We start from the raw sequence: 26,725 nt of genomic DNA, 5'->3' as shown, positions 1-26,725 counted from the left end.
AAATTTTAAAAAATATATATTAGGAGAGTAGATGACTACCTTAGAAGGATGTATTTTTTTTTTTTTTTTTGAGCAGAGCACAAGAGCCCTGGTTGTCTTTATTGTACCGGTTGTCATCTCACGTTGCATTCTTCATATTAGTCTCATTAGCTCCTGCAGAGTTGTCCATGGCTAGGTTACATGATTATATGCTACTGAGTACTTGTGCTAGAAGAGCAGGGTCACATCCTCAGGTATCCATAAGAGCCTGGGGTTTGATGCAGTTTCAGTGATTTGCTACAACTGTGCACAGGAAAAAGAACCCGTGGCTATGTCCTTGCCTCCAACTTTGGCATCTCTTAAAATATGGGTGGGATCACCTCCATCCAATGATCTCGGTGGGAACCTCCAAAATGATACAGGGAGAAAAACTGGTCTTGGGTGGGTGAGCTCCATACCATACAAGGAACCTCCAAATGACATAGAGAAAAACAATCTCTGGACCTGACCTGCACGAGTTCGTGTTCTCTAAAACCGAAGAATGAATTTTAGGAACAAACGGAGGTTATGAGCAGAATATATTTATTGAGAGAAAGAAAGCTCCTGTCCAAGAGAGGGACAGGAGGGAGGCCCGAGTGGATAGTTCCCCCAGGATGTATTTTTTAAATTTTTTTTTTTTTTTTTTTTTTTTTTTTTTTTTGATACAGGGTCTCGCTCTGCATTTCACACTCATAGTGATCCTCCTGTCTCATCAGTCTCCCTAGTGCTGGGATTACAGGCTTGCGCCCCATGTCTGAGGCTAGGGTCTGAGGCTGGGCTGGAGTCAGCACAGTGTCTTATACCCAGGATCAACTTGGGACCTTGCACTTGCCAGGGAGACACTTATGCTGCAGAGCTATCTCCCCAGCCCAGAAGGATGTGTTTGGGATTTCCCAATGTACTATGAATATCTTTGAGAGACATTATATAAGTTATGGTATATTTCTGGAAAACTGAAATGTCTCTCAGTATGTAGCTTGCACATACTAGCTTCTGCTGCATAGCAAAGTTTTTTCAAAACTTACTGGCTTAAAGGGGCAAAGGGACAGTTTTGGACCAGGGACATAGCTCAGTACCTGCCTGGCAAGTGCAAGGACCTGAGTTTTGAGTCCTGATACCAAAAAGATGATTATTTTTCATTCTTTTGGGTTGGCTATGTGGTTCTTTGTTGGCTATGCCTGGGCTGTCTCCTGATCCTATGCTCACCTGGACTGTGGGCTGGGTCTGGGCTCAGCAAGATGCTGGGTGGCGGTCTCCCACAGATTTCCTTCTTGGGCCCCTACACACCATGCTTTCCACAGCTCCAGGAGATGGTTAAAAGATCCTGGTATAGAATTCTATCAGGGAAATTTGTAGCCTTTTCTTTTGGGGTAGGCCTCTGCCCAAGGCATGAGTTTAGACACTGTCATCTTAGACTAGTACAAGGACTTTGCTGATTCATGACATATAGATTGCAGAAGTTGCTGCTTTTGGCTGTTGTGGGAAGGAAGACCAGTAGCAGGGGAGTTGGCTGTTCTCTGAGATGTTCCAGAGGTCCTTTTATTGTGTCGTTTATCTATTCTCTTTTAGAAATTATGGCTGAGGTAGAGCATTTCCACATAGATGAGAGCAGCAAAGGAGAGACATCCTCAAACTCAGTATCCTTTGGTACAGGATAGCCTCAGCCACATCTGTCCTTTAAGTAATAGGGCTTGAAAACATTGTCAGCTGTTAATCATATGTTTTATAACTTCTTTTAATGTTTAGGGCAAAATGTTCTGCAGCTATAGTGAGTCGTATTTCACCTACAGATTTAATATTCTTTTTACATTTTAATTAGACTTTTTCTAAAAAAACTGAAAGGTGTTGGGCTGGAGAGATGGCTCAGTGGTCTAAGGCACCTACTTGGAACAAGCTTGGCAAAGCATCAGGGACCGCGGTTCAATCCCCCAGCACCACATGCCAGCCAGCCCCGCCCCCTGGTGGGCTGAGCTGGCCACACACACACACCTCTCTCTCTCTCTCTCTCTCTCTGTCTCTCTCTCTCTCTCTCTCTCTCTCTGTCTCAAATAAATAAAAATAAAAAAAAATTTAAAAAAAAAAATAAATAAAAATAAATAAAAAAACTGAAAGGTGTAAATAAAGGTAATGTATATTCCCCTGATAAAATAAACTTCAAATAAAGTGAAATTTCTATGAGTAGTGTTGGTCAATTGAAGTTTAATGGCCAAAGTATTATTTTTAAATTGTTTAGATAGGAAATGAAAGACCTCATTTCTGTAGCTTAAAAAGGGTTAAAAGGTAATAGTTACAAGCTACATTCAGTAGCTTTTTAATGCATGATTAGTACATTGATTCTCAAACCTGTGTATAAAATCACATGGAAACTTTAAACACACACATTCTCAGGCCTAATTCTAGCGAACCAAAACCTCTGGGGACTGGGGTTGTTAGTTTTTCATAACTCCCTGGGTTGGAACTCTGCTTCTGAGCATGAAGAAGCAACAGGAGCTGCTATCACAAACAACTAGAAAGCTGGAAAAAATATAGGGCGCAGTTATTTTCAGACATTGTATATACAGTAAGTAGTGCAAAACTATGATGACTGAAAAAAGTTAAAAGATGAAGGAAGTCCTGTTACAGGTCACATTCTTTTCCTGGAGGCAATTTCCAGATGGTAGTACAAACCCACCTGGAACAGAGAAGAGGAAGCCAATTAGATCTGAGGGAATGTGAATCAACATTCAAGGTCAGAGTCCCTGGGAGGAGGGAGTAACATAGAGAAAGGGTCTAGAACTCTGCAGAGGCAACTTTCTGAGTCTTTGCTTGAATGTCAACAGGAACTTATGCAGGTAAAACTCGAATCATTTTGTAGGAACAGTTACAAGGAACTATCACCAACACGTTCCGTAGTTCGCATACTTAATTCAAAATAAAATTTTCCCACAGAGAGAACTCCAGGCCCAGTTTTTTATTTATCTTTTTCTTCAGTCTTTTTGAGCCAGGGACTCACTATTCAGCTCAGGCCGGCCTTCAGCTCTCTTTGTAGCCCAGGCTGGTCTCAGACTTGCAATGATCCTCCTGCCTCAGCCTCCTGAGTGGCCCAGTTGACTTTTATAGTGACCTCAATCAAAACCTTTGTAGCAGAAATAATTCTGATCCTATACAAAGTCTCTCAGAAAACAAAAAAAGAATGAAGATTTCCCAATTTATTTTACAATTCCAGTGTCCTGGTAGCAGAAACACAAACATTATGAAGATAGCTCCTAACTAGTATCTCTTATGAATATAGACGCAAACTTAACACGTTAGCAAATTAAATGTAGTAGTTTTAAAATCTACCAAGTATGGCATACCCCAGGAATTTAAGATTAAAATTTACCTTAAATGAAAAAAGGATAGAAAACCCACCACATTAATTTCTGTAAAGAAATTTTAGTAAAATTTTATGCCTATTTATAGTAAAACTTAAGTTAACTAGAAATAAGAATCAGTATTGAAAGAGAAGACCTACAGAGAGTCTATAGTATACTGTCATACTTAGCAGTTAGAGATGGTCCCTTTCCCTCGATGATTAGCAACAATACAAGGATACTCATCACCACCTTTTTCTTTTCAAAACATACACATGTACACATACTTTGCTGGAAGTTTTGCTCTGTGCCGTAAGTGGCGTGAAATAAAACAAATGGATAAATTGAAATTGGTAGTAGATACATTATAAAACTTTTCAATGAGGACATTTTGCAGAGAAAATCTTTATGACCTTCTAGAATGTAAAGATTTCTTATTTAGAACACATAAAAGCATAAATTATAAAAGCAAACTGATAAATTTCATGTCAGAATTTAAAATGTGTTTAGAAGATGTAGGAAAAATATGAAGGCAGCCAGGTATAGTCATGCACATCTGTAATCCAGTACTCTGGGAGCTTAAGACAGGATTTAAAGTTTAAATCCAGCCTGGACAGTTTAGCAGTTTAGTAAGACTCTGCCTTAAAATAGAAACATTTTTTAAGAGTGCTGAATATGTAATTGAATGGGAAGGCCCTGGGTTCAGTCCTCAGTACTGCCTCTTACCCCAAAACAAGATTTGAAAAACCCCTTTTAAGAAGATGTGCGTGTGACCAGTAAACACTTGAAAAGATGATGAACATTGTTGGTCAAGTGGAAATTAAATCCACAGTGAGATTCTAATCTACTCCCTTGAGAATGGCCAAAATTAAAAATTACAGTATCAAGCATGGTTAAGATGTAGGAACTTTGGACTTACTGAAGTATGAAATGAGTAGCTAGAAGGCAGCTAGATTTTTTTTTTTTTTTTTTTTTTTTTTTTTTTTTTTTTTTTTTTTTTTTTTTTTTTTTAGGCTAGTATGTAACAAAAGGGACTGGGGAGATGGCTCAGTAGAATAAGTGCTTCCCTGGTGAGCTCAAGGGCCTGAGTTCAATCCCCGGTCCCCCACCCCCCAAAGAAAGAATGTAGCACAAGGAAAAGCGCTTATAAAATATTAAGTGTTTTACAAGTTTAAGAATTTGCAGTGGATATTTCAGGTCGCTTCTTTTTTGTTTTTTTTTTTTTGGTGGAACCAGGGATTGAACTTAGGCCCTTGTGCTTGCCAGGGAAGCACTTATTCTACTGAGCTATCTCCCCAGCCCCCTTCATGTCGCTTCTATGTGCAGAAGTCTGGAGATTTAGGAAGCCAGTAATGACATGTTATATTGAGGCAGTTACATATTTAGCAAATGATTGATAGAATTGAGATCTATTTGGAATCAGATTATGAATAACTGATAAAACTACAATAGGGACACATCTATACTTCCTTTTGGTCAACAACATTTGATGCTATTTAGCACTCCTCTTCCTCTTCCTTTGCTCATTGCTGAAACAAAATACCCAACACCGAAAAGTTAAAGAAGGAAAGACTTATTTTGCCTCATTTCATAGTTGACTGGCTCCAAGACAGGCTGGCAGGCAGAGAGGCATCACAGAGGAGAAACAGTTCATAGTGGGCAGAAGACAGGAGGGCAGCACATTTGTCAAATATCACATATTAATGTGATTTTTTTAAAAAAAATTATTTATTTATTTATTTTTTGTGGAACCGGGGATTGAGTTCAGACCCGTGTGCTTGCCAGGGAAGCACTTATTCTACTGAGCCATCTCCCTGGCCCCCAAAATTATTTTTAAATAGATTAATGAAATCACAATCAGAAAAACAGCAGTTGTTGAGGTCTATAATGGAGTCTAGAAGGGGAAAAATAGTATGGACAGAAGTGTTTTGTATCATTACTATGTTAATGTCCTAGCTGTCAATTTATAGGATGTTACCACTGTGAAAACTGAGTGAAGCGTACACCAATCTGTTATTTCTTACAGTTGCAGGTGAATCTATAATTACCTCATTTAAGAAATTTATTTTATTTTATTTTATTTTTTGGTGGAACCAGGGATTGAACTCAGACCCTGGCGCTTGCCAGGGAAGCGCTTATTCCACTGAGCCATCTCCCCAGCCCCAGTAAGAAATTTAATTTTTAAAAACATCTGTTGATCACATTATATGCCTCTAGTGTGTATTATAACCTTTCTGTTATACTATGGAAGGAATTGTGCAAATTTATAACTAAATATTTACTCTCTGCAATATTTATTTTCCTTGAGTCTCAGCACTAAGTTTAACTTAACTTTAATACTGTCCATCTTGTAATTTCAGAGACATTCCATAAGTGGACCAATCTCAGCATCCAAGCCCCTCACAGCCTTGTCAGACAAGAGACCAAACTATGGGGAAATCCCAGTTCAAGGTATATCTAATATGTCGCAGTGTTTCTCTCCCTTCCTCCATCCCTCCCTGTCTCCCTGTCTCCCTCACTCCTTCTCTCCCTTAGTGTGTGTTAATTTTTAGAATGTGTTGGCTGCTTTGACCAACTTGTTACTTTCTTTGTTCTTGACATTATTTCAACCAATTTAGTATACATCTTTATCAAAATGTGTACTAATGATATGTCTTAATTACATGGGGAAATAATTCATTGACAAATGCAGCTTTCATAGCAGTTCTCTTGTGCCAATGTAAAGGATGTTAGGGAGTGTGTATCATCACTTGGCACTGTTGCACAGCATGGAATATAAAATCAGTTATCTCTTAACAAACAGTAGCTTAGGAAACTTCACTCCATAATCTATTTTCTCCTGTGTTTTGAAGCTGTATGAGGTCCAGCAACTCTGGAGTCCTTGGAAAGGGACATTCCTGTTCTCAGATAGTTCTTTACAGTAGAGCTGGCATAAGAAGTCATATCCTTCCTTTTGTGGTCTGTGTTCCTTTTTTCAATCCACACTGCTTTTTCATGTACTATGGAAAGATGGGCCACAGTGTCAGGATATAGCATTGTGAAAGTTAGTTGTGGGAACACTCCCAGGTATCCACATCCCTTGGGGCCCAAGGGCTCCTCTTAGCTACTCAAAACCAGTCACCTCTGTGCACTGTGGAGCCTCTTGTTAAGGAAGTTAGGCTTTGTTAGTGGGGCTAACACATGTCAACAGATACAGCTAGGTAATCAGTAGCCTTGTGAGAACTATTTAAAGAGCCAAAAGGATTGATTCTATAGCTGCATTGTAACATCAGTAGTTGAAGAGTAAAGTTTGGCGATTGAACAGGCTCCCACACCTGTCAGCCTTTATTGTTCTGTTAAGCTAGTGTTACACATTCTGAGGGCAGTGGAATGCAAGATACGGCACTGCTGCCACCTTACTTACACAAAGACTTGCCTCCTTCTTGGCTTTGCTTCATTTGGTCACTTATGCCCTGGACTTCTCTCCACTTAATGGTCCTTTTCTATGGGAACAAATAGTGGAAAGTTTAAAGTTCCATTGACTTAATGCTTTGTCTCTGCATCTTCTCTTTATGTTCCACCTCACATGTGGATCCTAAAGAATTTTTGAATGTGGCACAGGTCTCTTAGGCCTCCCTGTGGCTTTACTCTTTGTGGCTGCTTCCTCATATATAAATGGAGAGTAACAACAAACACTTAGCTCACAGGGTGCTTAAATTCCTCTCCTAGTCTACCTACCCTTCAGATCTCCACCTCTGTATTCCACCAACACGACTGTTGCTGATGTTTCACCACACAGTTGGCTCTGCTACCCAATTTGTCAACAACATTTGATGCTATTTAGCACTCCTGTTCCTCTTACTTTGTTCATTGCTGAAACAAAACACCCAACACCCAAAAGTTAAAAGAGGAAAGGCTTATTTTGCCTCACAGTTTGTTGAGGTGTCATTTCATAGTTGGCTGGCTCCAAGATGAGTTAGCATGGCAGAGGGACATCACAGAGGAGAAACAGTTCACAGTGGGCACAAGGCAGGAGGGCAACAACATAGTGAAGTAACAATGCAACAGCAGCTGCCACCTGCCTCTCCTTTTTATCTTTTCCAAGCTACCTGTGCTTTCAGGTAGCACCACCCACATCCCAGTGCACCTTTGCATTATCTGTACCCAGAACTATGTCAAACCAGCCAATGGACAAATTTACAAATTACATACCCTTAATCCCAGCCACTTCTGAAAAGCTCCACCTGTGAGCACACGAGGCTTTGGGAGGACATCTGGATACCAAGCCCGAACACTTCCTTTCCTAGAACTATCTTTCTGGGTTTTCTCAATCATACTCTTGCATCTTCTCCTCTCTCCCATACTATTCTCCTCTACCCTTGTGTTGGCTCCTATCTTCCCCTTGTCCTCCAAATGATGGTATGTCCAGAGTCAGGCTCTGGGCCATCTTTGTTTGTCTATATCCGTTCTCTTTGTTTTTGTCTCCTGTCTCAGGGCTTTAAATATAATTTAAAAAAGCATTCAAGATAGCAGATTTGTATCTCTGGTCTGTACCTTGCTTCTGGATTCCAGGCTCATTTGTCTAGTGTATGCTTTGATATCAGGATTTCAGTATTGAATATTCTCAAACTGAATGTGTCTAGGACAGTATTCTCATATTTCCCAAATTATTCTAGATATAGCTGCCTTTCCATCTCAGGTAATGGCAGTGACATCTTGCAGAAATCTTGGAGTTGTCCTTAACTCTTTTCTTCATATTAGATCTGTTTAGTTGTTTAGAAAATGCAGTGGCTCAACTTTCATAATTTCTCCAGAATCAACATTGCTCTTCCTTCTACTGTTGACTCTGTTGTCTAAGTCACCATCATACCTCATCTGGATTCTGATAAAAGATTTATTATCCACTGCTCAATCTATTCATAACCTTAGAGCTTGAAAAAGATTTTTAAAAATGTGTATGTACATATGTATTTTTTATCTGCATGCTGGAGATTGATTTGGTCTGACACATGGCAGGCAAGTGCTCTACCATTAAGCTGAATGCCCAGCCCTGGAAATAGAAAGTGGAACATACTGCACTACTCAAACCTTCTTGCTTGCCATTTTTTTCAGAGGAAGAGCCAGGGTTCTTCTGATGACTTCTAGCCTTCCAGCCTAGCCTCAGGCATTTCTCTGGCCTCATCTCTTTCTCTTTTACTCACTCTACTTAGACACATGGGCATCTTTGCCACCCAGTACTTGACACACTCTTGATTTAGTGACCTCTTCCTGGCTGTTCCCCTGCCAGGATACTACCTGGGCATCTAGGTGATTCTTCCCATGCTCTTTTTCAAGGCTTCATTCAAGCCAAACCTCTCCAATGAGGCTCTGTGTATCAGAGTTGAAATTGGAAATATGTTTGTATGACACCCTTCTCTTAATATACCCTATATGCTGCTTGCACCTCTTTGTCACTTTTCTCTTAATATCCCGTAATTTTTTGGTCTGTACTTTCTATTGTCTTTCTATTAGATTGTAAGGTCTGTGTGACAGAATTTGTCATTTTTGCTCACTGAAGTGTTCTTAGCACCATTAGAAATCCTGAGTTCTTCAAGTAATTGTAAAATGAGTGAATGAAAGAAGAATTAAGGCTGAAAGTGCTTAGCACAAATTTTAGCCTATACTAAATGTTCACAGTTAGAATTTTATTATTAAAAAAAAAGGATTTTATTTATTTTTTGTTTTATTTTGTAGTACAGGGGATTGAATTCAGGGGCATGCTAGGTAAGCACTCTACCCCTGAGCTATATCCCCAGCTCCTAGATTTTATTTTATTTTTTAAGATTTTTATGTTTATTAGTAAATGTTTGTAGTGCATAATGATTGTATTCATCATGGGGAATTGGTATATATTTATGACACATTTTATGTCCCTTTTCCCTTCTCCTTCCTCCCACATTAGATTTTATTATAACAGTATCTGTAAACTTTTTCTGAGTAATACAAATGGCTAAGAATGATAGGTCTTAATAGTTTACAAGTAAAAGATTTTAGGCAGATTTTAGAATCCAACAACTTCTGCAGGATTTTTCTTCCTGCCAGCAAAAAGCTGTGAGAAAGCAACTATAAATGTTGTGTCCTGGGCATCTTCAAAGAACTACATTCATTAAGGGCAGCAGAGGTGGAAACTAATAGGTTCAGGAGCACACCCACACTTGGAGGACACTGGATGATCCTGGAACAGCAGAGGGTAGCAAGTCCCCATGACTTAAGTGATCTCTAAGAAGTGACTCAGATCATTAACTCAGGGTCTTGGGAGCAATCCCAGTCTGTAGCCAACTCTTTTTTGCCTCTAGTTCTCCAAGGCTGCCTTCTAGACTGAGCCTGCTTGTGCCACAACTGGGCAAGGTTTACTTGGGAAAAATAGCTTTACTTTAGTCACTTTTTCAAACACAGAATCCTAGGGCATCCAAGAAAGGTAGCTTGAAAATTCTATTATCCTGAGCACCTCAGCAGACTTAGGAAAGAATCAACTCAAACCATTTAGCTATTTCTGTTTTCTTGGCTTTTGTGGATGGAAAATGAGTATGGAAGATCCGTAGGCCAAGGTTATTTAAGACAGACTAAGTGCCTTAAGAATCTGTTCCTTTATCTCTGTATTTTATTATCTGGTGATGTATCCATGACAGTGCCATTGAACAAGGATGTGTCTACAGATTGTATTAATGCTGATCTCATTTCTACTCCAGCCTCCTTTAGTGCCTAAATAGGGCTCAGTTAGAATGTTGCAAATACAGCTGGCAGGGAAAACATTTTAAGTGAATTTTTATCTGGGACGTTGTTGATACAGTGATTTTTTTTTTTTTTTTAATTAGTACATGTTTGCAGCACATAATGTTTTCATTCTTCATGGGGAACTGGTACATGTACATAATACATCTTTCTTTTTTTATTCCCCCACCCTCCATCTCTTGATCCCCTTCCCATTTGAGAAAGATACATTACTCTACTTTCTATATGGTTCTCTACTTTCTGTATGAACCTTTTTTTTTTTTTTCAACAAATAATACACTGCATATATTCTTCTTAGTGGTTAATTGCTGTACAAGATGCGGACTTGTGATCCGATTTACAAACACCATTAGAACAAATCATTCTATTCATTAACAGAATGTAACTATCTATCCCAACCACTTTGAATACACGGATACAAAATGGGCATTCATCTGTATACCCCATTTTTTCTAAGTTCCGTTATTGAATATTATAGGTGTGTAAACTCAGCAAAATATTCTAAAAGAGTCCAGTAGCCCATAATAGCATTGAGTCTTCTGTTTAACTGTATGAACCTTTTATCTTGCTCTTTTTTTTTTTTTTTTCCTGGTACCAGGGATTGAACTCAGGACCCTGCGCTTGCCAGATAGGCGCTTATTTTACTGAGCTATCTCCCCAGCCCTAAAAATTGAGAAGGAGGGTGTTTTTTGTTTTTTTTGTTTTTTTTTTTTTTTTTTGGCTACTTCAGGCTGCCTTAAGAGCAGGTCTGGTCCAGCTTCCGGAGCTGGAAATTGAACCGCGGTCCTATGCGCCTGACTGCATTTGCCCAAGTGGCGCTTTAAATGACTGAGCTGTCTGCCAAAGCCCTTATTTTGCTCTTTATAGTTTAGGTTTCTCATTAAAGAGAAAACGTGATATTTAAGCTTGTATGTCGGATTTATTTCAGGTGATACTATGGCCTCAAGATGCATTCCTTGCTGGACCTGGTGATATACATACTAGCATTTGGGAGGCTGAGGCAGAAGGATCACCTTGAATTAAAGGGAGCCTAGGCTACATAGTGAGAACTTGTCTCAGAAACCTAAAACAAAGAAAAAGACGCATCCTGCTTATTACAAATGACTCACTTTATCTTTATGGCAGAGCTCCATTGTGTACTTAAGACTGAGAACAAGGAAATCATTTTTGGCTGTAAAAAGCCATTGTCATAACTCATACTGTGCTTAGAGTGTAGAATTTCTAAGGTGTATCATCTTGTGCTCCCTTTTTTCCTTGTTTGTCTCATTTGTCTTGACACAAATTAAAACTATCATTTTTGTTTTGTAGATTTCAGTGCTGTTATTACTGAAATTTTAAAAATTGCTGTCTCCTGTTTACACTTAAGATAGTTTTGCTTTTCTAGTTAAATATGGTATAATGTGACTTTTTGGTTTGTTGTATTTTATCACCATACCTGGTTGTCAATTACAAGAAGATGTTTCAGACCAGGGATCTTACTATAAATGGGCAAATCAATGGTCCCTTGTTGGTATTGTTGGCAGTTGGGTTCTATGGCTAGGGTTATGATTGCTGTTATTGTGGTGAAGTTTTGCAGATAATATATAACTAGCATTTATGGCTTCAGCAGAAAATGGATCCGCTAGCAGTAGCAGAGGTAGACAGCTATTATGACATAGGTAGTTGGAAAGATCTTTACTGTTTCCACTTACACAGTGGTGTTAAGAGATCCAGAATGTTAACAGAAACCTCTTCTGGGTGGTATGAATGGTTGAAGAGCCTGAGATTCCCCCAATATCAGTGTGGCATTATTGTCACTTCTCTCTTCAGGTCAGAACAGTTCTGCATAATGTGTACTTCAATAATGGGCAGCATATACAAAGGTAGCACTACACCACATGTCATTCAGGAGTGTAGAATGCTATACTGTCTAGATTCATGAACACATACTCTTCAGATGTTTGCACAACAGAAAATTACCTGGCAACATGCTATGCAGAGTGTATCCTATTAAATGATGATAACTGTAGATGCTGTAGGATGTTGATTAGTCCATGTATAGTTGTTATTTCATGCTGATACATTTTCCCGTCCCCATTAGTTCTGCCTTTTCCAGAAAGTTGTATAAATGAAATTGTACAGAATGTAGCATTTTTATATAACTGTCTGTTTTTTTGTTGACAGGGCCTCACTAAATAATCCAGGCTGGCCTTGAACTCACAGTGATCCTGCTGCCTCAGCCTCCTGAGTCCTGAGATGATAGGCCTGTACCGCAGTGCCGAACTATATATATAGCCTTTTTTAGTCTGGATTCTCTCACTTAGCAGCATGCATTTATTTTGTAGGGGTTTTTTTTTGGGGGGGGGGTTGGCGGAACTGGGGATTGAACTCAGGCCCTTGCACTTGCCAGGGAAGCGCTTATTCCACTGAGCCATCTCCCCAGCCCTATTTGGTAGTTTTTGTTTTTGTTTTTCAAAATTTTATTGATAAACAGATAGCAATGAGACAGTTTCAAATGAAATCGGAAGTAGTTTCAACAAATAATGCACTGCATATATTCTTCTTAGTGGTTAATTGCTGTACAAGATGCGGACTTGTGATCCTATTTACAAACACCATTAGAACAAATCATTCTATTCATTAAGAGAATGCAACTATATATCTATCCTAACCACTTTGAATACACAGATACAAAATGGACATTCATCGGTATACCCCATTTTTTCTAAGTTCCATTATTGAATATTATAGGTGTGTAAACTCAGCAAAATATTCTAAAAGAGTCCAGCAGCCCATAATAGCATTGGGTCTTCTGTTTAACTGGCAATGTCAGAAATTATTGACCTGAGTCCCCCACAGCTCAACATAACAACATGGCTTTACTTCCTATATTTTGTCTTCATACTTTTCTACTGGATGGTTAAGACCAAGGTAAAGCAGGACCTGTGCAACAAGAGTTGTAGCTTTTTGGTCTGAGAAGGTCAGTGAAATGCCCTCAGGATTTGTCCTGAGATCCTGTACCTCAGACTGTAGAACCTTTGTCAGTGCAGCCATGTGGTTGAGTCACGGCCAATGCTTGGCCAATGTGCTCTCTGTGAAAGCCTGAGAGAGTGTCTTCTCCCCATGTGACTCTCCTTAGGCCCACTCTACGTCATCAATCACTTTCCTCTTTGGCCCCATAATCTTCTTGATCAGAAAATTTGGGACACTACCGAGGTACATGACGTTACAGTACAAGTTCTCATATGTCCTGAGTCTTAATTGACCTTAGAAGGTTAGGGCCAAAATGTTGGCTTTCCTTGTAGCCCTCCTTTTTCTCTAACTTTGGTCTGCAAACTTAGGTTGTTAACCATCCAGAAGACAAGCTTATTGTTATTATCAAACGATTTAGGCTATCAAGCTTAACCTCACTATCTCACTGCATTTCAAACATCTTAGGCATAATAAGGAACAGGTATTTTTCATCAAGTATTGATATGTTGAACTTTAAGTTCCTACATAATATGATACAAAAACATTTAAAAATTAGATTATATTTTAAAAATAGGATAAAGAATTCTATGCTTCTCATGTTGGCACATAAGTCCAAAAATCTCACCATATACAACCTTGAAGCAGGACAGTCCCACAATATTCCTTTTCCTGTCTCTTGCTTTCATTCACAACACCCTTCTTCTTGAACATCTACCTACCCGAGAGACATCTTAGCAGTAACTGGCATGTCATGACAAGCCGCCCATATTCAGAATACCAGAATGACAGGCACTCCAAACATGAAACAACTATTACAAATTACCATCTGCAGTGCAGTAGCTTAGTTCACAGGTATCAGTATATATAGTTAGTAGGGTGAGAATCTTTCCAATTAACTGCTAGATTAAAGAATCTTCTGAATATTCTCAGGATCATTGCTATTTTGTAGTTTTTGGATAGAATGTTTTATAAATGAATGCTAGTTGAGTCTAAATAGTTATGAATATTTTTCCAGTCTAGGTCTTCTACATCCTTGCCGATTTTTCCATGTACTCTTTTTATCAAATACTGAGTAGAATTTTGAGCTAAATAGTAGTTACAGATATATTTTTCTTTGCAGTTCTGTCAGTTTTCACCTCACATAGCTTAAAGCTCTGTTGGTAGGTGGATACACATTTAGGTTCTTATAGTGTGGAACACTAGTTATGTAATAATTCTTTTTTTCTCTGATTGCACCCCTTATTCTGAAGTCTTCCTCATCCAATATTAATATAGCTACTTTATAGATGGGTGTGGTAGCATATGGCATCAAGTAATCTCAGCTATTCTGTAGACTGAAGCAGGAGAATTATAAGTTTGGGTGTCATCATTATTATTTTTTTAATTAAAAAAATGTATTTGGTACAGAGTCTCACTATGCAGCTTGGACTCCTAGTGATCATCCTGTTTTCAGCCTCCCCAGTGCTGGGATTACAGGTTTGCAGTACCACACTAGGTCTCGATGGCTGGCTCAGCATCCCTAGAGGTGGGCCTGGCAGGGCATATGGCACTGGGGATCGAACTTTGTTCCCTGTGTTGAATCTCATCATTATAAGTTCAAGACTAACCTGAGATCCTGTCTAAAAAAGACAAAACTAGAGCTTCTCTATGCCAATATATCCCAAGAAAGGGTGCATGTGGCATGGAGGATGGGGGTATATATAACCTCAAGGACTAGAAACATAGTTTTCAGTTTTGTCTAATTGCTGCAGAGAAATGGTAGCAATGAGAAAATCAAATACTATATAAAATCTTACCTGATATTTCATATTTTTTACCATTTCTATTAGAGACTTTAACGTATTAATCAGTTATTTTAAATGCTTTTCCTGATAGTTCTAACATCTGTGCCATATTTGAATCTTTTTTAAAATTATGTGTCTTGATATAGTGAGTTACATATGTTGTTTTCCTCCTTGTGTACTATATTTTTACAATTCTTTGGTGAAAGTTGAGTATCTTACGTGAAATGCAGTGATTTGATGTCTTGGAATGTATTGTTCTTCCCTCTTGATCATTCTTAAAACTATCTGAGTTCGATTTAGTCTACTAAGGAGATAGATTTAGTTGAAGATTTATTGTTACTGTGATTACCTTCAGTGTAGTACAGATTTCTAATTCTTCTAGAAATAATTTATATTTCTTGAGTAGAAACTATTTTTTCGGAGAGCCTTTTTTTGGAGACAGGGTCTCACTATTGTAGTTCAGTCTAGCCTTGAGCTCAGCTATATAGCCCATGCTGGCCTTCCTCTTGCCTCAGCCTCCTGAGTGCTGTGATTATAGGCACGTGTCACCATGCCCAGCTACCATAGGGCTTTTCTTTCTTCTTCTTTAATCACTCACTCAGTCAGTCAGTTCATTCATTCATTCATTCATTCATTCATTCATTCATTCATTCGGTACAGTCTTGTTACACAGCTCGGATTCTTAGTGATCCTCCTGTCTTAGCCTTCCCATTGCTGGGATTATAGGATTTCCATACCTGGTTTCTGTGGCTGGCACTGTGGCACTGTGGTACCTGAGGTTCTGGGGCAACAGGACTACCTAGCTATCTCTCCAGCCCCCAGACGCCTTTTCTTAATGTCTGCTTTACAGTTTTAGACTGCTGTTTCTGTCATGTCTCAGGGAGTTACCATCTTGTACTCTCAGAACTCTTTTTTCAGCTAAAATTTCTTATTTCTTGATCAATTGAGAGTGTTTTCCTTTAAGGTATCAATCACATTTATAATGCCTACTTTCAAATTCTTTTCTAGTGATTGTATCATATAGGCCATTATCTGATAAGCTTTTGTTTCTTTTAAATACTGTGGTTTTAGACTGGGGAGACAGCTCGGAGGCATAAGCACCTGCCTGCCAAGCACAAGGTCCCCGATTCCTGATACCCCATGCTGATTCCTCATAACCCATGCCATGGGGGCCTGGAACTGGGCCTGGTGACACAGGCCTGCAGTCCCAGTACTGGGGAGGCTGAGACAAGAGGATCATTGCGAGTCCAAACTGCGTAATGAGACCCTGTATCAAAAATAATTAAAAATTAAATATTGTGGCTTTTTGTTTGTTTTATTTTGTTTTTGGTACTGAGGAATGAACTCAGGGCCTTTATACTGAGGTATAATCCTAGCAACTTTTTTTTTTTTTAAGCAACTTACTTTTATTTTTTATTTATTTTTTTCAAAGTTTTATTGATAAACAGATAGCAGTGAGACAGTTTCAAATCAAATCGGAAGTACAGTTTCAACAAATAATACACTGCATATATTCTTCTTAGTGGTTAATTGCTGTACAAGATGCAGACTTGTGATCCTATTTACAAACACCATTAGAACAAATCATTCTATTCATTAAGAGAATGCAACTATATATCTATCCCAACCACTTTGATTTCACAGATACAAAATGGACATTCATAGTTATACCCCATTTTTTTAAGTTCCGTTATTGAATGTTATAGGTGTGTAAACTCAGCAAAATATTCTAAAAGAGTCCAGTAGCCCATAATAGCATTGGGTCTTCTGTTTAACTGGCAATGTCAGAAATTATTGACCTGAGTCCCCCACAGCTCAACTTAACAGCATGGCTTTATTTCCTATATTTCGTCTTCATACTTTTCTACTGGATGGTTAAGACCAAGGTAAAGCAGGACCTGTGCAACAAGAGTTGTAGCTTTTTGGTCTGAGAAGGTCAGTGAAATGCCCTCAGGATTTATCCTGAGATCCTGTACCTCAGATTGTAGCAACTTACTTTTAGACAAGATCTTGCTAAGTTGTCCCATGCTTTACTCAAACTTGGCATCTTCCTCTTTTAGCCACCCAGAGAATATAGGTGTGCACCACTATGCCCAAGTTTCCTTTTTGTTTATTGAATAATTTGGGTTTGTTTCCTGGGCAGTGTGAATCACATTGTATATTGTTACATTCTTTCTATAGAATATTGGCTTTTGTTTTATCAGGCAGTTAATTTTACTTACCTCCAACTCCAAATTCCCTTGTGCAGTAGAAATACTCAGTTATATTGACATTAATTCTTTGCAGTATGAGTACCTGTGAATTTTAGAGGTTGGTGAGAAATTTAGGTAGAATTTATGTATATAATTTGGGTTCCTCTTTTGGTTGTTGTTCCTTTCTTTTTTCTGTAGTATATAGTCTAATTCCTTGCTTTCCTACAACTATGTTTTTTCCAAGATATGTTTTCTGGTTCTCTAAGGTAGTAAGGCTCAAAGTTTTCTACGAATTTTAGTTGCCCTATTTGACCTCATTCAAAGACTACAGTTATGCAAAAATCAGCAAAATATTAAACTGGGAAACCCACCAAGTGCTATTTGTTTTACCCTATACTTATGTATAAGTTCTAGCATAAGAGAATTAAATAGCATAGTTGGTATGGTCATACTATCTCAAATTCTGTATTTCTTTTTAGGTTTATTTCCTTGTTGGTTGTTGTTTCTGTTGTGTTGGGGATCAACATTGTGCCTTGCCATACTAGACAAGTTCTTTACCACTGAACTACACCTCCAGCCCTTGGGTTTAATCTCTTCATCTTAGTGCTACATCGTATCCCTTTGGGCTTTCTTAGATGCCTAAATGCTTTATACTCATTTTATTCATTGATTATACTCTTCTGTGTCTTCAACTTCACTGGTTCCTTTCTGTCATCATTTTAAAATGCTTACATCTCTTGCTTTGCTTTGCTTTCTTTTGCCTGCCTGTCTGCCTGTGTACAGTACTATGGATTAAACTCAGCCATTGCACTGAGCTCCATCCCTAGCCCATTTTTTAAATTTTGAGACAGGGTTTTGCTAAATTGCCTGGATTAGACCAGAACTTGCCATCCTCCTTCATCAGCCTTCCAGAGGTTTGGGATTATGGACATGTGCCACCATGTAAAATGCTCACATCTTTTTTATGTTAAGAAAAAAATAAATTTTCCCTCTCTCACCTATGAGGCATTATACCATCTCCTTTACCTAGGCAGTTTATCTCCACATATTTCCTATCTCCCACTCACTCCTTAACAAATTCTAATCTTTCTTCTGTCCTTAACAGTGTAATGAATTGCTCTAACGAGGGTTATTGGTGTCCTCTGTGACAGGTACACTCTTTCTTCATCACCTAAGCTGGTAATTTCAAAATCTACATATTTACTTTGGACTGGGAGAGGGGGGTGCCAGGAATCAGACTCACAACTTTGTGTTTGTCACATAGCTGCTGTACTGATGAGCTGTATCTTTGACCCTACTTCAGACTTCTTGTAAACTTTTAGCTCTGATTGCATATACCACCCGCTTCCTTAGATACCTCAGATTTTCAAATTCAACGTGTTCATCTCTCTTGTGTTTTTTTTTTTTTTTTTTTTTTCAGAACCGGGGATTGAACTCAGGCCCTTGCACTTGCCAGGGAAGTGCTTATTCTACTGAGCCATCTCCCCAGCCCGTGTTTATTCTACTGAGCTATCTCCCTGGCCCTCACCTCTCTTCCTTTAGTAATAGTCCTCCTGTTTCTTATTTCTAGTATAGTATCTGGCATGGTATCTGTCTCCTATCTCCATGTCCATTTGATCAGCAAGGCTGTTGATTCTGTCTTCCTAAATAACTTAGATTTATTCCCTTCTTGTGTTTTTCATCTCTGTGTACCATCTCACTCCTTACTGTTCATGAACCTTTCCAGGCAGCTGCAGCCATAACAGAGCTAGCCTGATAGAATCTTCATTAGCTCTTACTGCCAACAAGGTAAAGCCCATATTCTGTACCCTACAGTTTGCCTTCGTAACTTTCCTTGCCTTTTTCAGCCTTATCTTGCTGTGTTCTTCCCTTTGCCCTCTGAATGTTACAATCCTCCTGAACACTAAGCTGAGCATACTTTCCCTTCCAAGCTCTTCTGTACCTATATAAAAACTGTTAATTACACTTCTGATTTGGACTTCATTTCCTGAAGAGGCCTTTCTGAATCTCCCCTCAAGACCATTTGTGTCACCAGCTGGGTTCTGAGAGTCCCTGGCTTGTTCTTTACTAAAGCCTCCATCCATCATCATAAATTGTTAAGTGTCTGCCTTTGGCTCTAGACTCAGTTCCATGAGGGCATGTTTTCTAGTTTCCTGTCTCTTACCCTTACCCCAAGCCCAGACTTTTTTCTTGTTTTTTTTTTTTTTTTTTTTTTAGATAGGCTTTCATTATGTAATCCAAGCTGGCCTTAAATTTGCTGTTGTAGCACAGGCTGACCTTGAAATTACAGTCTTCCTGCCTCAGCTTCCCAAGTACTGGTGCACATGTGCCACCATGTCCAGAATCTAAATTCTGAAAAGAACTCAAGTTTTCAGTGTTTTTTATACTTTTTCTTTTCTTCCTTCTGTCCCTCCCTCTCTCCTTTTTTTTCTTTCCTTTCTCTTCCTTCTCCTTTATTCCATCTTCTCTCCTTTTTATTTTTTCCTTTCCTCTTCTTTCCTCTCTTATTTTCTTATGTTGGGGATTGAATAAGGGGCTTTGCACTGAGCAATATCCCCATCCATTTTTAATGTTATTTTTATTTTGAGATATTGTTTCACTGAGTTGCTGAATTGCCCAGGCTGGGCTTAAACTTGTGATTTTCTTGCCTTAGCTTCTCAGAGTTTTAGAATTACTGATATGTAATTCTAGGCTATTTTTGTACAGTTCAAAAATTTTCAGAATAGCTATTGGTCTGTAAACTACCTGCTGAATTAAGACAGATACGGATTTTTAGACATACAGTAAGAGAAAAACTAACCATGTCTTGGGAGACTATTATCATTTCATGGACATTTTTTGATCATGTGTATATAGAGTACATAGAAAAAGATTGGATAAAGCAGCTAGAAACACTTTTCATTTAAGGAATGACCAAAGTGTATACTATATCCAAAGCTGATATTTTCTGTTTTAACTTATCTTTTTAACCTTAGTTTTCTTTTTAATTTTCTGTGGTGTTCTTTGGGAGACTTATTATGGTTTTCTTCTCTGATCCCCTAACCTACTTCCCAACTACTCAAGAATTGTAGAGAAGTCTAGTTTCATGATTGTAGAATGGATTTTTGGGGGGTTGTTTTTTTATTAAGTTTATTGGTACATTTTTAAGTATATATGGTGATCACATTCATTATAGAGAATTTGTACTCATACATGACATATCTTGATTCCTTTTTCCCCCGTTCCCCTACTCTCCTATCAATGCCTCTTCCCATCCCTATTTACAAAAACTTTGATTCCACTTTTTTTTTTTCTTTTTCTTTCCTTTCCCCTCCTCCCTCTTTTATGAATGGACATTTTGATTACAATTATAATGATTTCTTCTTCCTTTTTTTTGCGGAACCGGGGATTGAACTCAGGCCCTTGTGCTTGCCAGGGAAGTGCTTATTCCACTGAGCCATCTCCCCGGCCCCTTCCTATTATTTTTGCATGTCAAACCTAACTTTGTTTTGTGTCAGCCTTTAGGCGTAGTATATTCTTCCTGTAAGGATAAATGCCAGCTGCTGACGGGGTTTAGGACTCTGATGCTTGCTTGTAAGCTCTTTACACAAAGGTGATGTTTGTTAAAGATAAGAACATTGTAGTGACGTTAAATTGTATTAGTCCTATCTTCATTCAGAAAGTAAGCACATCCTTTCCACTCTAGACTGTCATAGCAATGAATCAACATAACCAAGTTTCCTCAGATCTTGGAAAATATAATTTGGAGTGAAAATATGCTAGGCTTAAAGAGAAAGATCATATGCTATTACTTTTGACATCATTATATTTTTAGAGGAATATCATTTAAATTGTTCATTTATTCATTTATGCCTTCTCTATTGAACCCAGGGCCCCTTGCCTGCTTAGTATGTGCTGTACCACAGAGGTACATCCCTAACCCTTAAATTATTGAATCATAAAAAAGGGAGCTTCTGTGTGGTAGTGCATGCCTGTAATCCCAGCACCCTAGAAGACTGAGGCAGGAGGATTGCAAGTTCAACCCAGCCTGGGCAATTTACTGATTTAGTGAGACTGTGTCTCGGGGGGGGAGGGGGATGTCAACAATGGAGAAAAAGGGTTGGTCATATAGCTCAGTGCAAAGGTCCTAGGTTCAATCCACAGTACCATAAAAAAGTGGGAACATTCTCATACAACAAGGCTAATAGTCTTTATTAAATGTAAAAGTGATTTCCCTCACTCAGGTTATATATGTCCAACACACCAGACCTTGGCTAAGTGGAGCACGTATGGGCTGTCCTTGTGCCTGCCTCTGTGTATCCTGGCCTATAGACAGCTTCTGTCGGGCCTGTGTAGCCAGATAAGATGTGTGTAGGAGGAGTCAGCAAGGGGCTAGCTTATGCCAGTGAACAAGGAAAGAAGGGACCTGTCAGACAGCTTATGTTTGGAGAACCAGGAAGGAATAGAACAAAGTGAGCTGTAAATATGGACAGCAGAGTTGACATCTGCTTATGTCCCAAATTCTCTCCTGAATTTTCAAAGGTGATACTTTATTGTTGCACTCAGACCAGAGTCCATGTGCCAGGTAATGAAGACTCTCCCAGTCAGCCTTTTTCTCTGTCTAAAACCCTTTCTTGCTGCCCAGTTTTGTATATACTTACATGTTAGCTATGCTGGCTTTTTTGGGTTGTTTTTATTTTTTAGTACTATTGATTGAACTCAGGGCCTTTGTACTAAGCTGCATCCCCAGACCTTTTTATTTTATTTTTTTATTTTTTGAGATGGGGTCTCTTTGAATTACCCTGACTGGTCTTGAACTTGTGATCCTCCTGCCACAACCTCCCAGAGTGCTAGTATTGTGGAAGTGTATGCTGTTGTACCCAGTCATACTAGACTTGTACTATTTTTTTTTCTTTAACTTGTACCTTTACAGATCTGTAAAGCTGAAGTGCAGTTACCCACCCTTTTCTTCTAGTATGGCCTAGCTTCATGCTGTTACATTTTTGAAGACTTCTCTGGTGCCTGATACAAAAATGGCCTCTCCCTTTGAAGTTTGATAGCATGCTATCATTCTGCATTCTGATTATTCCTTTTGGATTTGTTTATGGTTATCCACACTAACAATAGGCACCTAAGGGCAGAGTTTATTTAGTTTGTTCCTCATACCTAGATGTAATAGGGGAGTCTATGAAATTTTGTTTGAATTGCATTGAAGAGCTAAGTGATAGTCAGTAACTTAGTATTCATCTATATAGAGTATCTCTTCCTTGTAAATAAATAAATGTTGAAATGTTTTACGTGTTCCTTATCTATGAGAATCGTTGCTGTGCCCTGGATTGGGAGCAAAGCTTAGTTGCAATTTTGAGAGGATTACTCACCTTCCTTAAACCTTTACTACTTAATATTTAACATCGCATTTCTTTATTATGATTTTTTTTCACTTTCTGTAGAGCATCTGTTAAGAACGTCATCAACTAGCCGACCTGCTTCTCTGCCAAGAGTACCTGCTATGGAAAGTGCCAAGACCATCTCAGGTAATGACTTGTTTTGAAATTTTCCTTTCTTCTTTCACCCTCCTTTCTCTCCCCTCTTTCCTCCTTACCTCCCTCCCTCCTCCCTCCCTCTTTTTTTCTGTTTTTCTACTGGAGATTGGATCCAGCACCACTCACATGCTAAGTATTCTACCACTGAGCTATATAGCCTTAGTTCTTTTGGTATTTTTGATTTTTTGAGACAGGGTCTCAGTGTGTACTTGAGACCAGCCTTGAACTCATTCTATTGCCCAGTCTGGCCTTAAACTCATGGCAACCTTCTTGCCTCAATTTCCTAAGCATTGGGATTATAGAAGTGCACCATTATACTTCACTTCTTCTGAGACAGGGTCTTAACTAAATTGCCCATGCTACCCTTGAGTTTGTAATCCTCCCAACCTAGACTTCTGAATATCTGAGGTTATAAACATGTGCTACGACATTGCATATTGTTGTCTTAGTGGTTATTCATTGTACAAGATGCAGACATGATGTCCTGTTTACAAACACTATTAGAACAAATCTGTCTATTCATTGAATTAAGAGAATGTAGCTACATGTCTATCCTGTTTTGAATATACATATACAAAATGGTTGTTCATTTGTATCCCCTTTTTTTTGTTTAGTTTTGTCAGAGAAGGGTATTCCATTGTCATTTAAATATTATAGGTGCATGAATTCAGCAAAATATTCCAATATAGTCCAGTAATCCGTAATAGTAGTGGGTTTTCCATAAGACTGGCAATGTCAGAAGTTGTTGGCTTGAGCCTTTTACAGCTCAGCATATTAATATAGCTTTAATTTTATACTTTGTTTCTATACTTTTCTGCTGGATGGTTAAGACCAAGATAAAGCAAGACCTATATAACAAGAAATGTAGCTTTTGTATCTGATAAGGTCAGTCAGATCCTCTCAGGATTTAACCTGAAACCCTGCACCGCAGTTTGTCGATCCTTTGTCAGTGTCAGCCATGTGGATGAGTCACAGCCATTGCTTGATCAATTTGCTCTCTGTGAAAGCCTGAGAGAATGTTGTTCTCTAGGTATCTCTCCTTAGGCCCACTGTACGTCGTCGATCACTTTCCTCTGTGGCCCCATAATCTCCTTGAACAGAAAATGTGGGACACAACTGAGTTACATGATGTTACAGTACAGGTTCTCCTATGTCCTGAGTCTTCACTGACCTTGAAAGGCTAGGTCCAAAATGTTAGCTATCCTTGCAGCCCTCCTTTTTCTCTAATTTTTGGTCTGCAAACTTAGGTTGTTAACTGAAATTTTCTTTTAAAACTTTTCTGTAGAAGTGCTTACAGTGTATTGTCTGACATGTTGAAAATACAGGCTCATGCAAAATTCATAGAGGTGAAAAAAAATATCCTAAGATGTCTCAGAACTGATTAAATTATCAATTGTTCATACTATTTTCTGTTGTGGTCTTTACTTACACTTAATGGGTCAACTAGAAATTGAATGACTACAAAAGGAGAAATCTGTCACTCAGTCTTTTTTTTTTTTAATGTATTTAGTACGGGGTCTACAGGGTCTCACTGCACAGGTCAGACTCATAATGATTGTCTTGTTTTCAGCCTCCCAAGTGCTGGGATTACAGGCAGGCATCACCACACCCAGTCTCAATTGCCATGTCAGTGCACTCCGGAGGCAGGGCCAGCACTGCAAGTCAGGGATCAAACCCCGGCTGCTGGGTCTACCTAAGCAAGCACTTTGATCTGCTGAGCTATTTGGCCGGCCCTCTCTTTGGAATATAGAGAAGAAAATATCTTAAGAATTGAAACTGAAATGTTTTTGTTGTAAAATACCTAATGACTGTTCTTGCAAACAGTGACTCGACGAAGTAGTGAAGAAATGAAGCGGGACATCTCTGCATCTGAGGGAACATCGCCAGCCTCTCTTATGGCCATGGGAACCACGTCACCACAGCTGTCCCTGTCCTCCTCTCCCACAGCATCTGTGACCCCAACCACCCGAAGCCGGATAAGGTAGAGAACATGTTGGTTCATTGCATGTCTACCTTCCCAGGCTTTTAAGAGTAAATAATGAACTTGTAAATAGCACTATATTTTATTTCTTTTTGTATTAGTGTTTACTCATCTTTTCTCTTGTGTAAAATTGGGCAGATAATATAGAAGATACTGAACAAAATAAGAGAGTTCATTTCCTTAAGCATTTGCATATTTTTGGTTTTCACTGGCGGATGATTGTATACAAAAGTAAGTAAAGGTTGAACATTCCTACCTGAAACTCTGAAAAGCAGAACTTTTGGAGCACATGTACCATCTTTCAAAAATTTTAAACTTCAGCTTTTTGGATTAGAGATGCTGGGCCAGTAAAGCCTCTGCAAATATTCTAAAATCCTAAAATCTTGGTAATCTGAAACACTTCCGATCCAAAGCATTTCAAATAGAGATACTCAATCTGCATTATGAAGTTTGAATCATGAGGGCTATGAGTAGAGTGTTAGCAGTTTCCTATGGAAGTGGAATTGCAGCAGGACCTCGAGGGTGGTAAGTGGGGGAGGGCATTATAGGAAAAGTGAGTAACTTGAGCAAATATACAAAAGGGGTGAATAAATGAGGAGTCAGGCATGCAGTGGGTAGAGTGTACTGCAGATTCAGGGACCAGAGGAGGTTGTATCTACTACATTAGGGGGCTATAAAAGACAAGATTAAAGCTAAGGTGAGCATTGCCATGACTGAGGCAGAAATGTCACAAGTTCAAGCCAAGCCTGAGCACAACTGTGCAACTGAGATCCCGTCTCGGAAGTTTAAAGACAGATGGACGGACAGACAGACAGGGTTAGGTAGGCGTGGTGCATAGCAGTAATTGCTGCACTCAGGAAGCTGAACCAAAAGGATCCCTGTGAGCTTGAGGGCAACTGGAGCTACATAGCAATACCCTGTCAAAATGAGGAGAGGGAGGGAGGGAGGGAAGGAGAGAGAGAGACAGAGACAGAGACAGAGACAGAGAGACAGAGACAGAGACAGAGACAGAGAGGCAGAGGCAGAGACAGAGACAGAGAATTAGTTCAGTGTAATACCCTAGTTTGCGTCCCCAATATTTAAAAAGATTGACTAGCAAGGTATGGCTAGATGATGGAATCACTTTGAAGCGCATTTGAGTCACTTCAGTGAGGAAGCAGTAAAGTAGGGTAAATATATTTGTGTGAGAAAATGATTAAAGTACTATTCTATTCTGGACAAAAGTTGGGGAAACCATCTAAAAGGTTATTGCAGAAGTCTGGAACAGAGTCATTAGATTTGAACCAGGATGATAACAGCAGAAAAAATCTGAAGAGAGGGTCAGATCCAGAGATTTTTCAAAAGAAAAGGTAAATTCAACAGCAGATTTTTTTTTTTTTAAATCAAGGGAATATAAAGAATGGGAAAAGGACTGATATCAAAAGTATTTGTTAGTCTTTAGGCTCGAAGTTAGCATGATGCTACATGAATAAGTGATAAGCAATCCATGAAATTATAAGTTTATATTTTATTCTGAATTGTATCAGAAACCACTTTAGAATAAGAAGTGTTAAGAATTTAGAGGAAATTGATAAATATCAAAAATTTAGTGCAGTGTTTTTAGGGATGAAGGGAGTTGTAAGTATTCACAGTGGATAGAGAGAGAGTGAAGGGTTGCATAAATTTAGGTGTATATTAATTTGTAGGTTTGATGATAAAATGAAGTATTTAGCTTTCAGATTTAAGTTATGAATTCACTTTTAAAGTACTACCTCAAGGGGTCCAACCTCTGAGCTTAGTGGTCCCATAGGTACTGCATCTTATGACCAAATTGCTAGAAGGAGCCTAGGCCACTCTGGCCGTGCAGGGGAGTGAGTGTCAGCGCCCCTCTTTATGTCCTAGGTGAAAGTCTCCCTGCACTATGTCTGTGCAGAGGCCCCTGGCTGGGAGACACAATATCCACTACTCTTTGTTCTCCAATTTAGAAGCTGTGATCTTTAACATGGTATCTTCTGGCCTTAGTTTCCTCTTATGAGAGTGAAGAAGCGATAAGAAATTACTAGATAGCTCCAGGGCACTCTTTTCTGCAGCTTCTCATTGTATCCATAGAGTTTATTCTAATGCTTTTAAAATTATTTCTGTAGCAAAACACACCCTCTGTGAACCAGAATAAACCTTTCAATTTAGTATAATACTTTTATTTTATTTATTTATT

The 26,725-nt window shown here is 38.8% G+C and overlaps 1 protein-coding gene across 2 annotated transcripts in view; it reads left to right on the top strand.

Moving 5' to 3' along the window:
- Specc1l (sperm antigen with calponin homology and coiled-coil domains 1 like) overlaps nt 1–26,725 on the top strand; it is a 199,718-nt gene that overhangs the window by 122,115 nt on the left and 50,878 nt on the right. For both annotated transcript variants that reach the window (XM_023720979.1, XM_004636325.2), the window contains exons 10-12: nt 5,711–5,801; nt 22,458–22,541; nt 24,375–24,531. In XM_023720979.1, coding sequence (XP_023576747.1) covers nt 5,711–5,801; nt 22,458–22,541; nt 24,375–24,531 — 332 coding nt within the window. The remainder of the gene's footprint in view (nt 1–5,710; nt 5,802–22,457; nt 22,542–24,374; nt 24,532–26,725) is intronic.

The sequence above is a fragment of the Octodon degus genome, unplaced genomic scaffold, assembly GCF_000260255.1.
Source record: "Octodon degus isolate 3935 unplaced genomic scaffold, OctDeg1.0 scaffold00079, whole genome shotgun sequence".
NCBI lineage: Eukaryota > Metazoa > Chordata > Mammalia > Rodentia > Octodontidae > Octodon > Octodon degus.
This window is presented reverse-complemented; position numbering and strand designations above follow the sequence as displayed.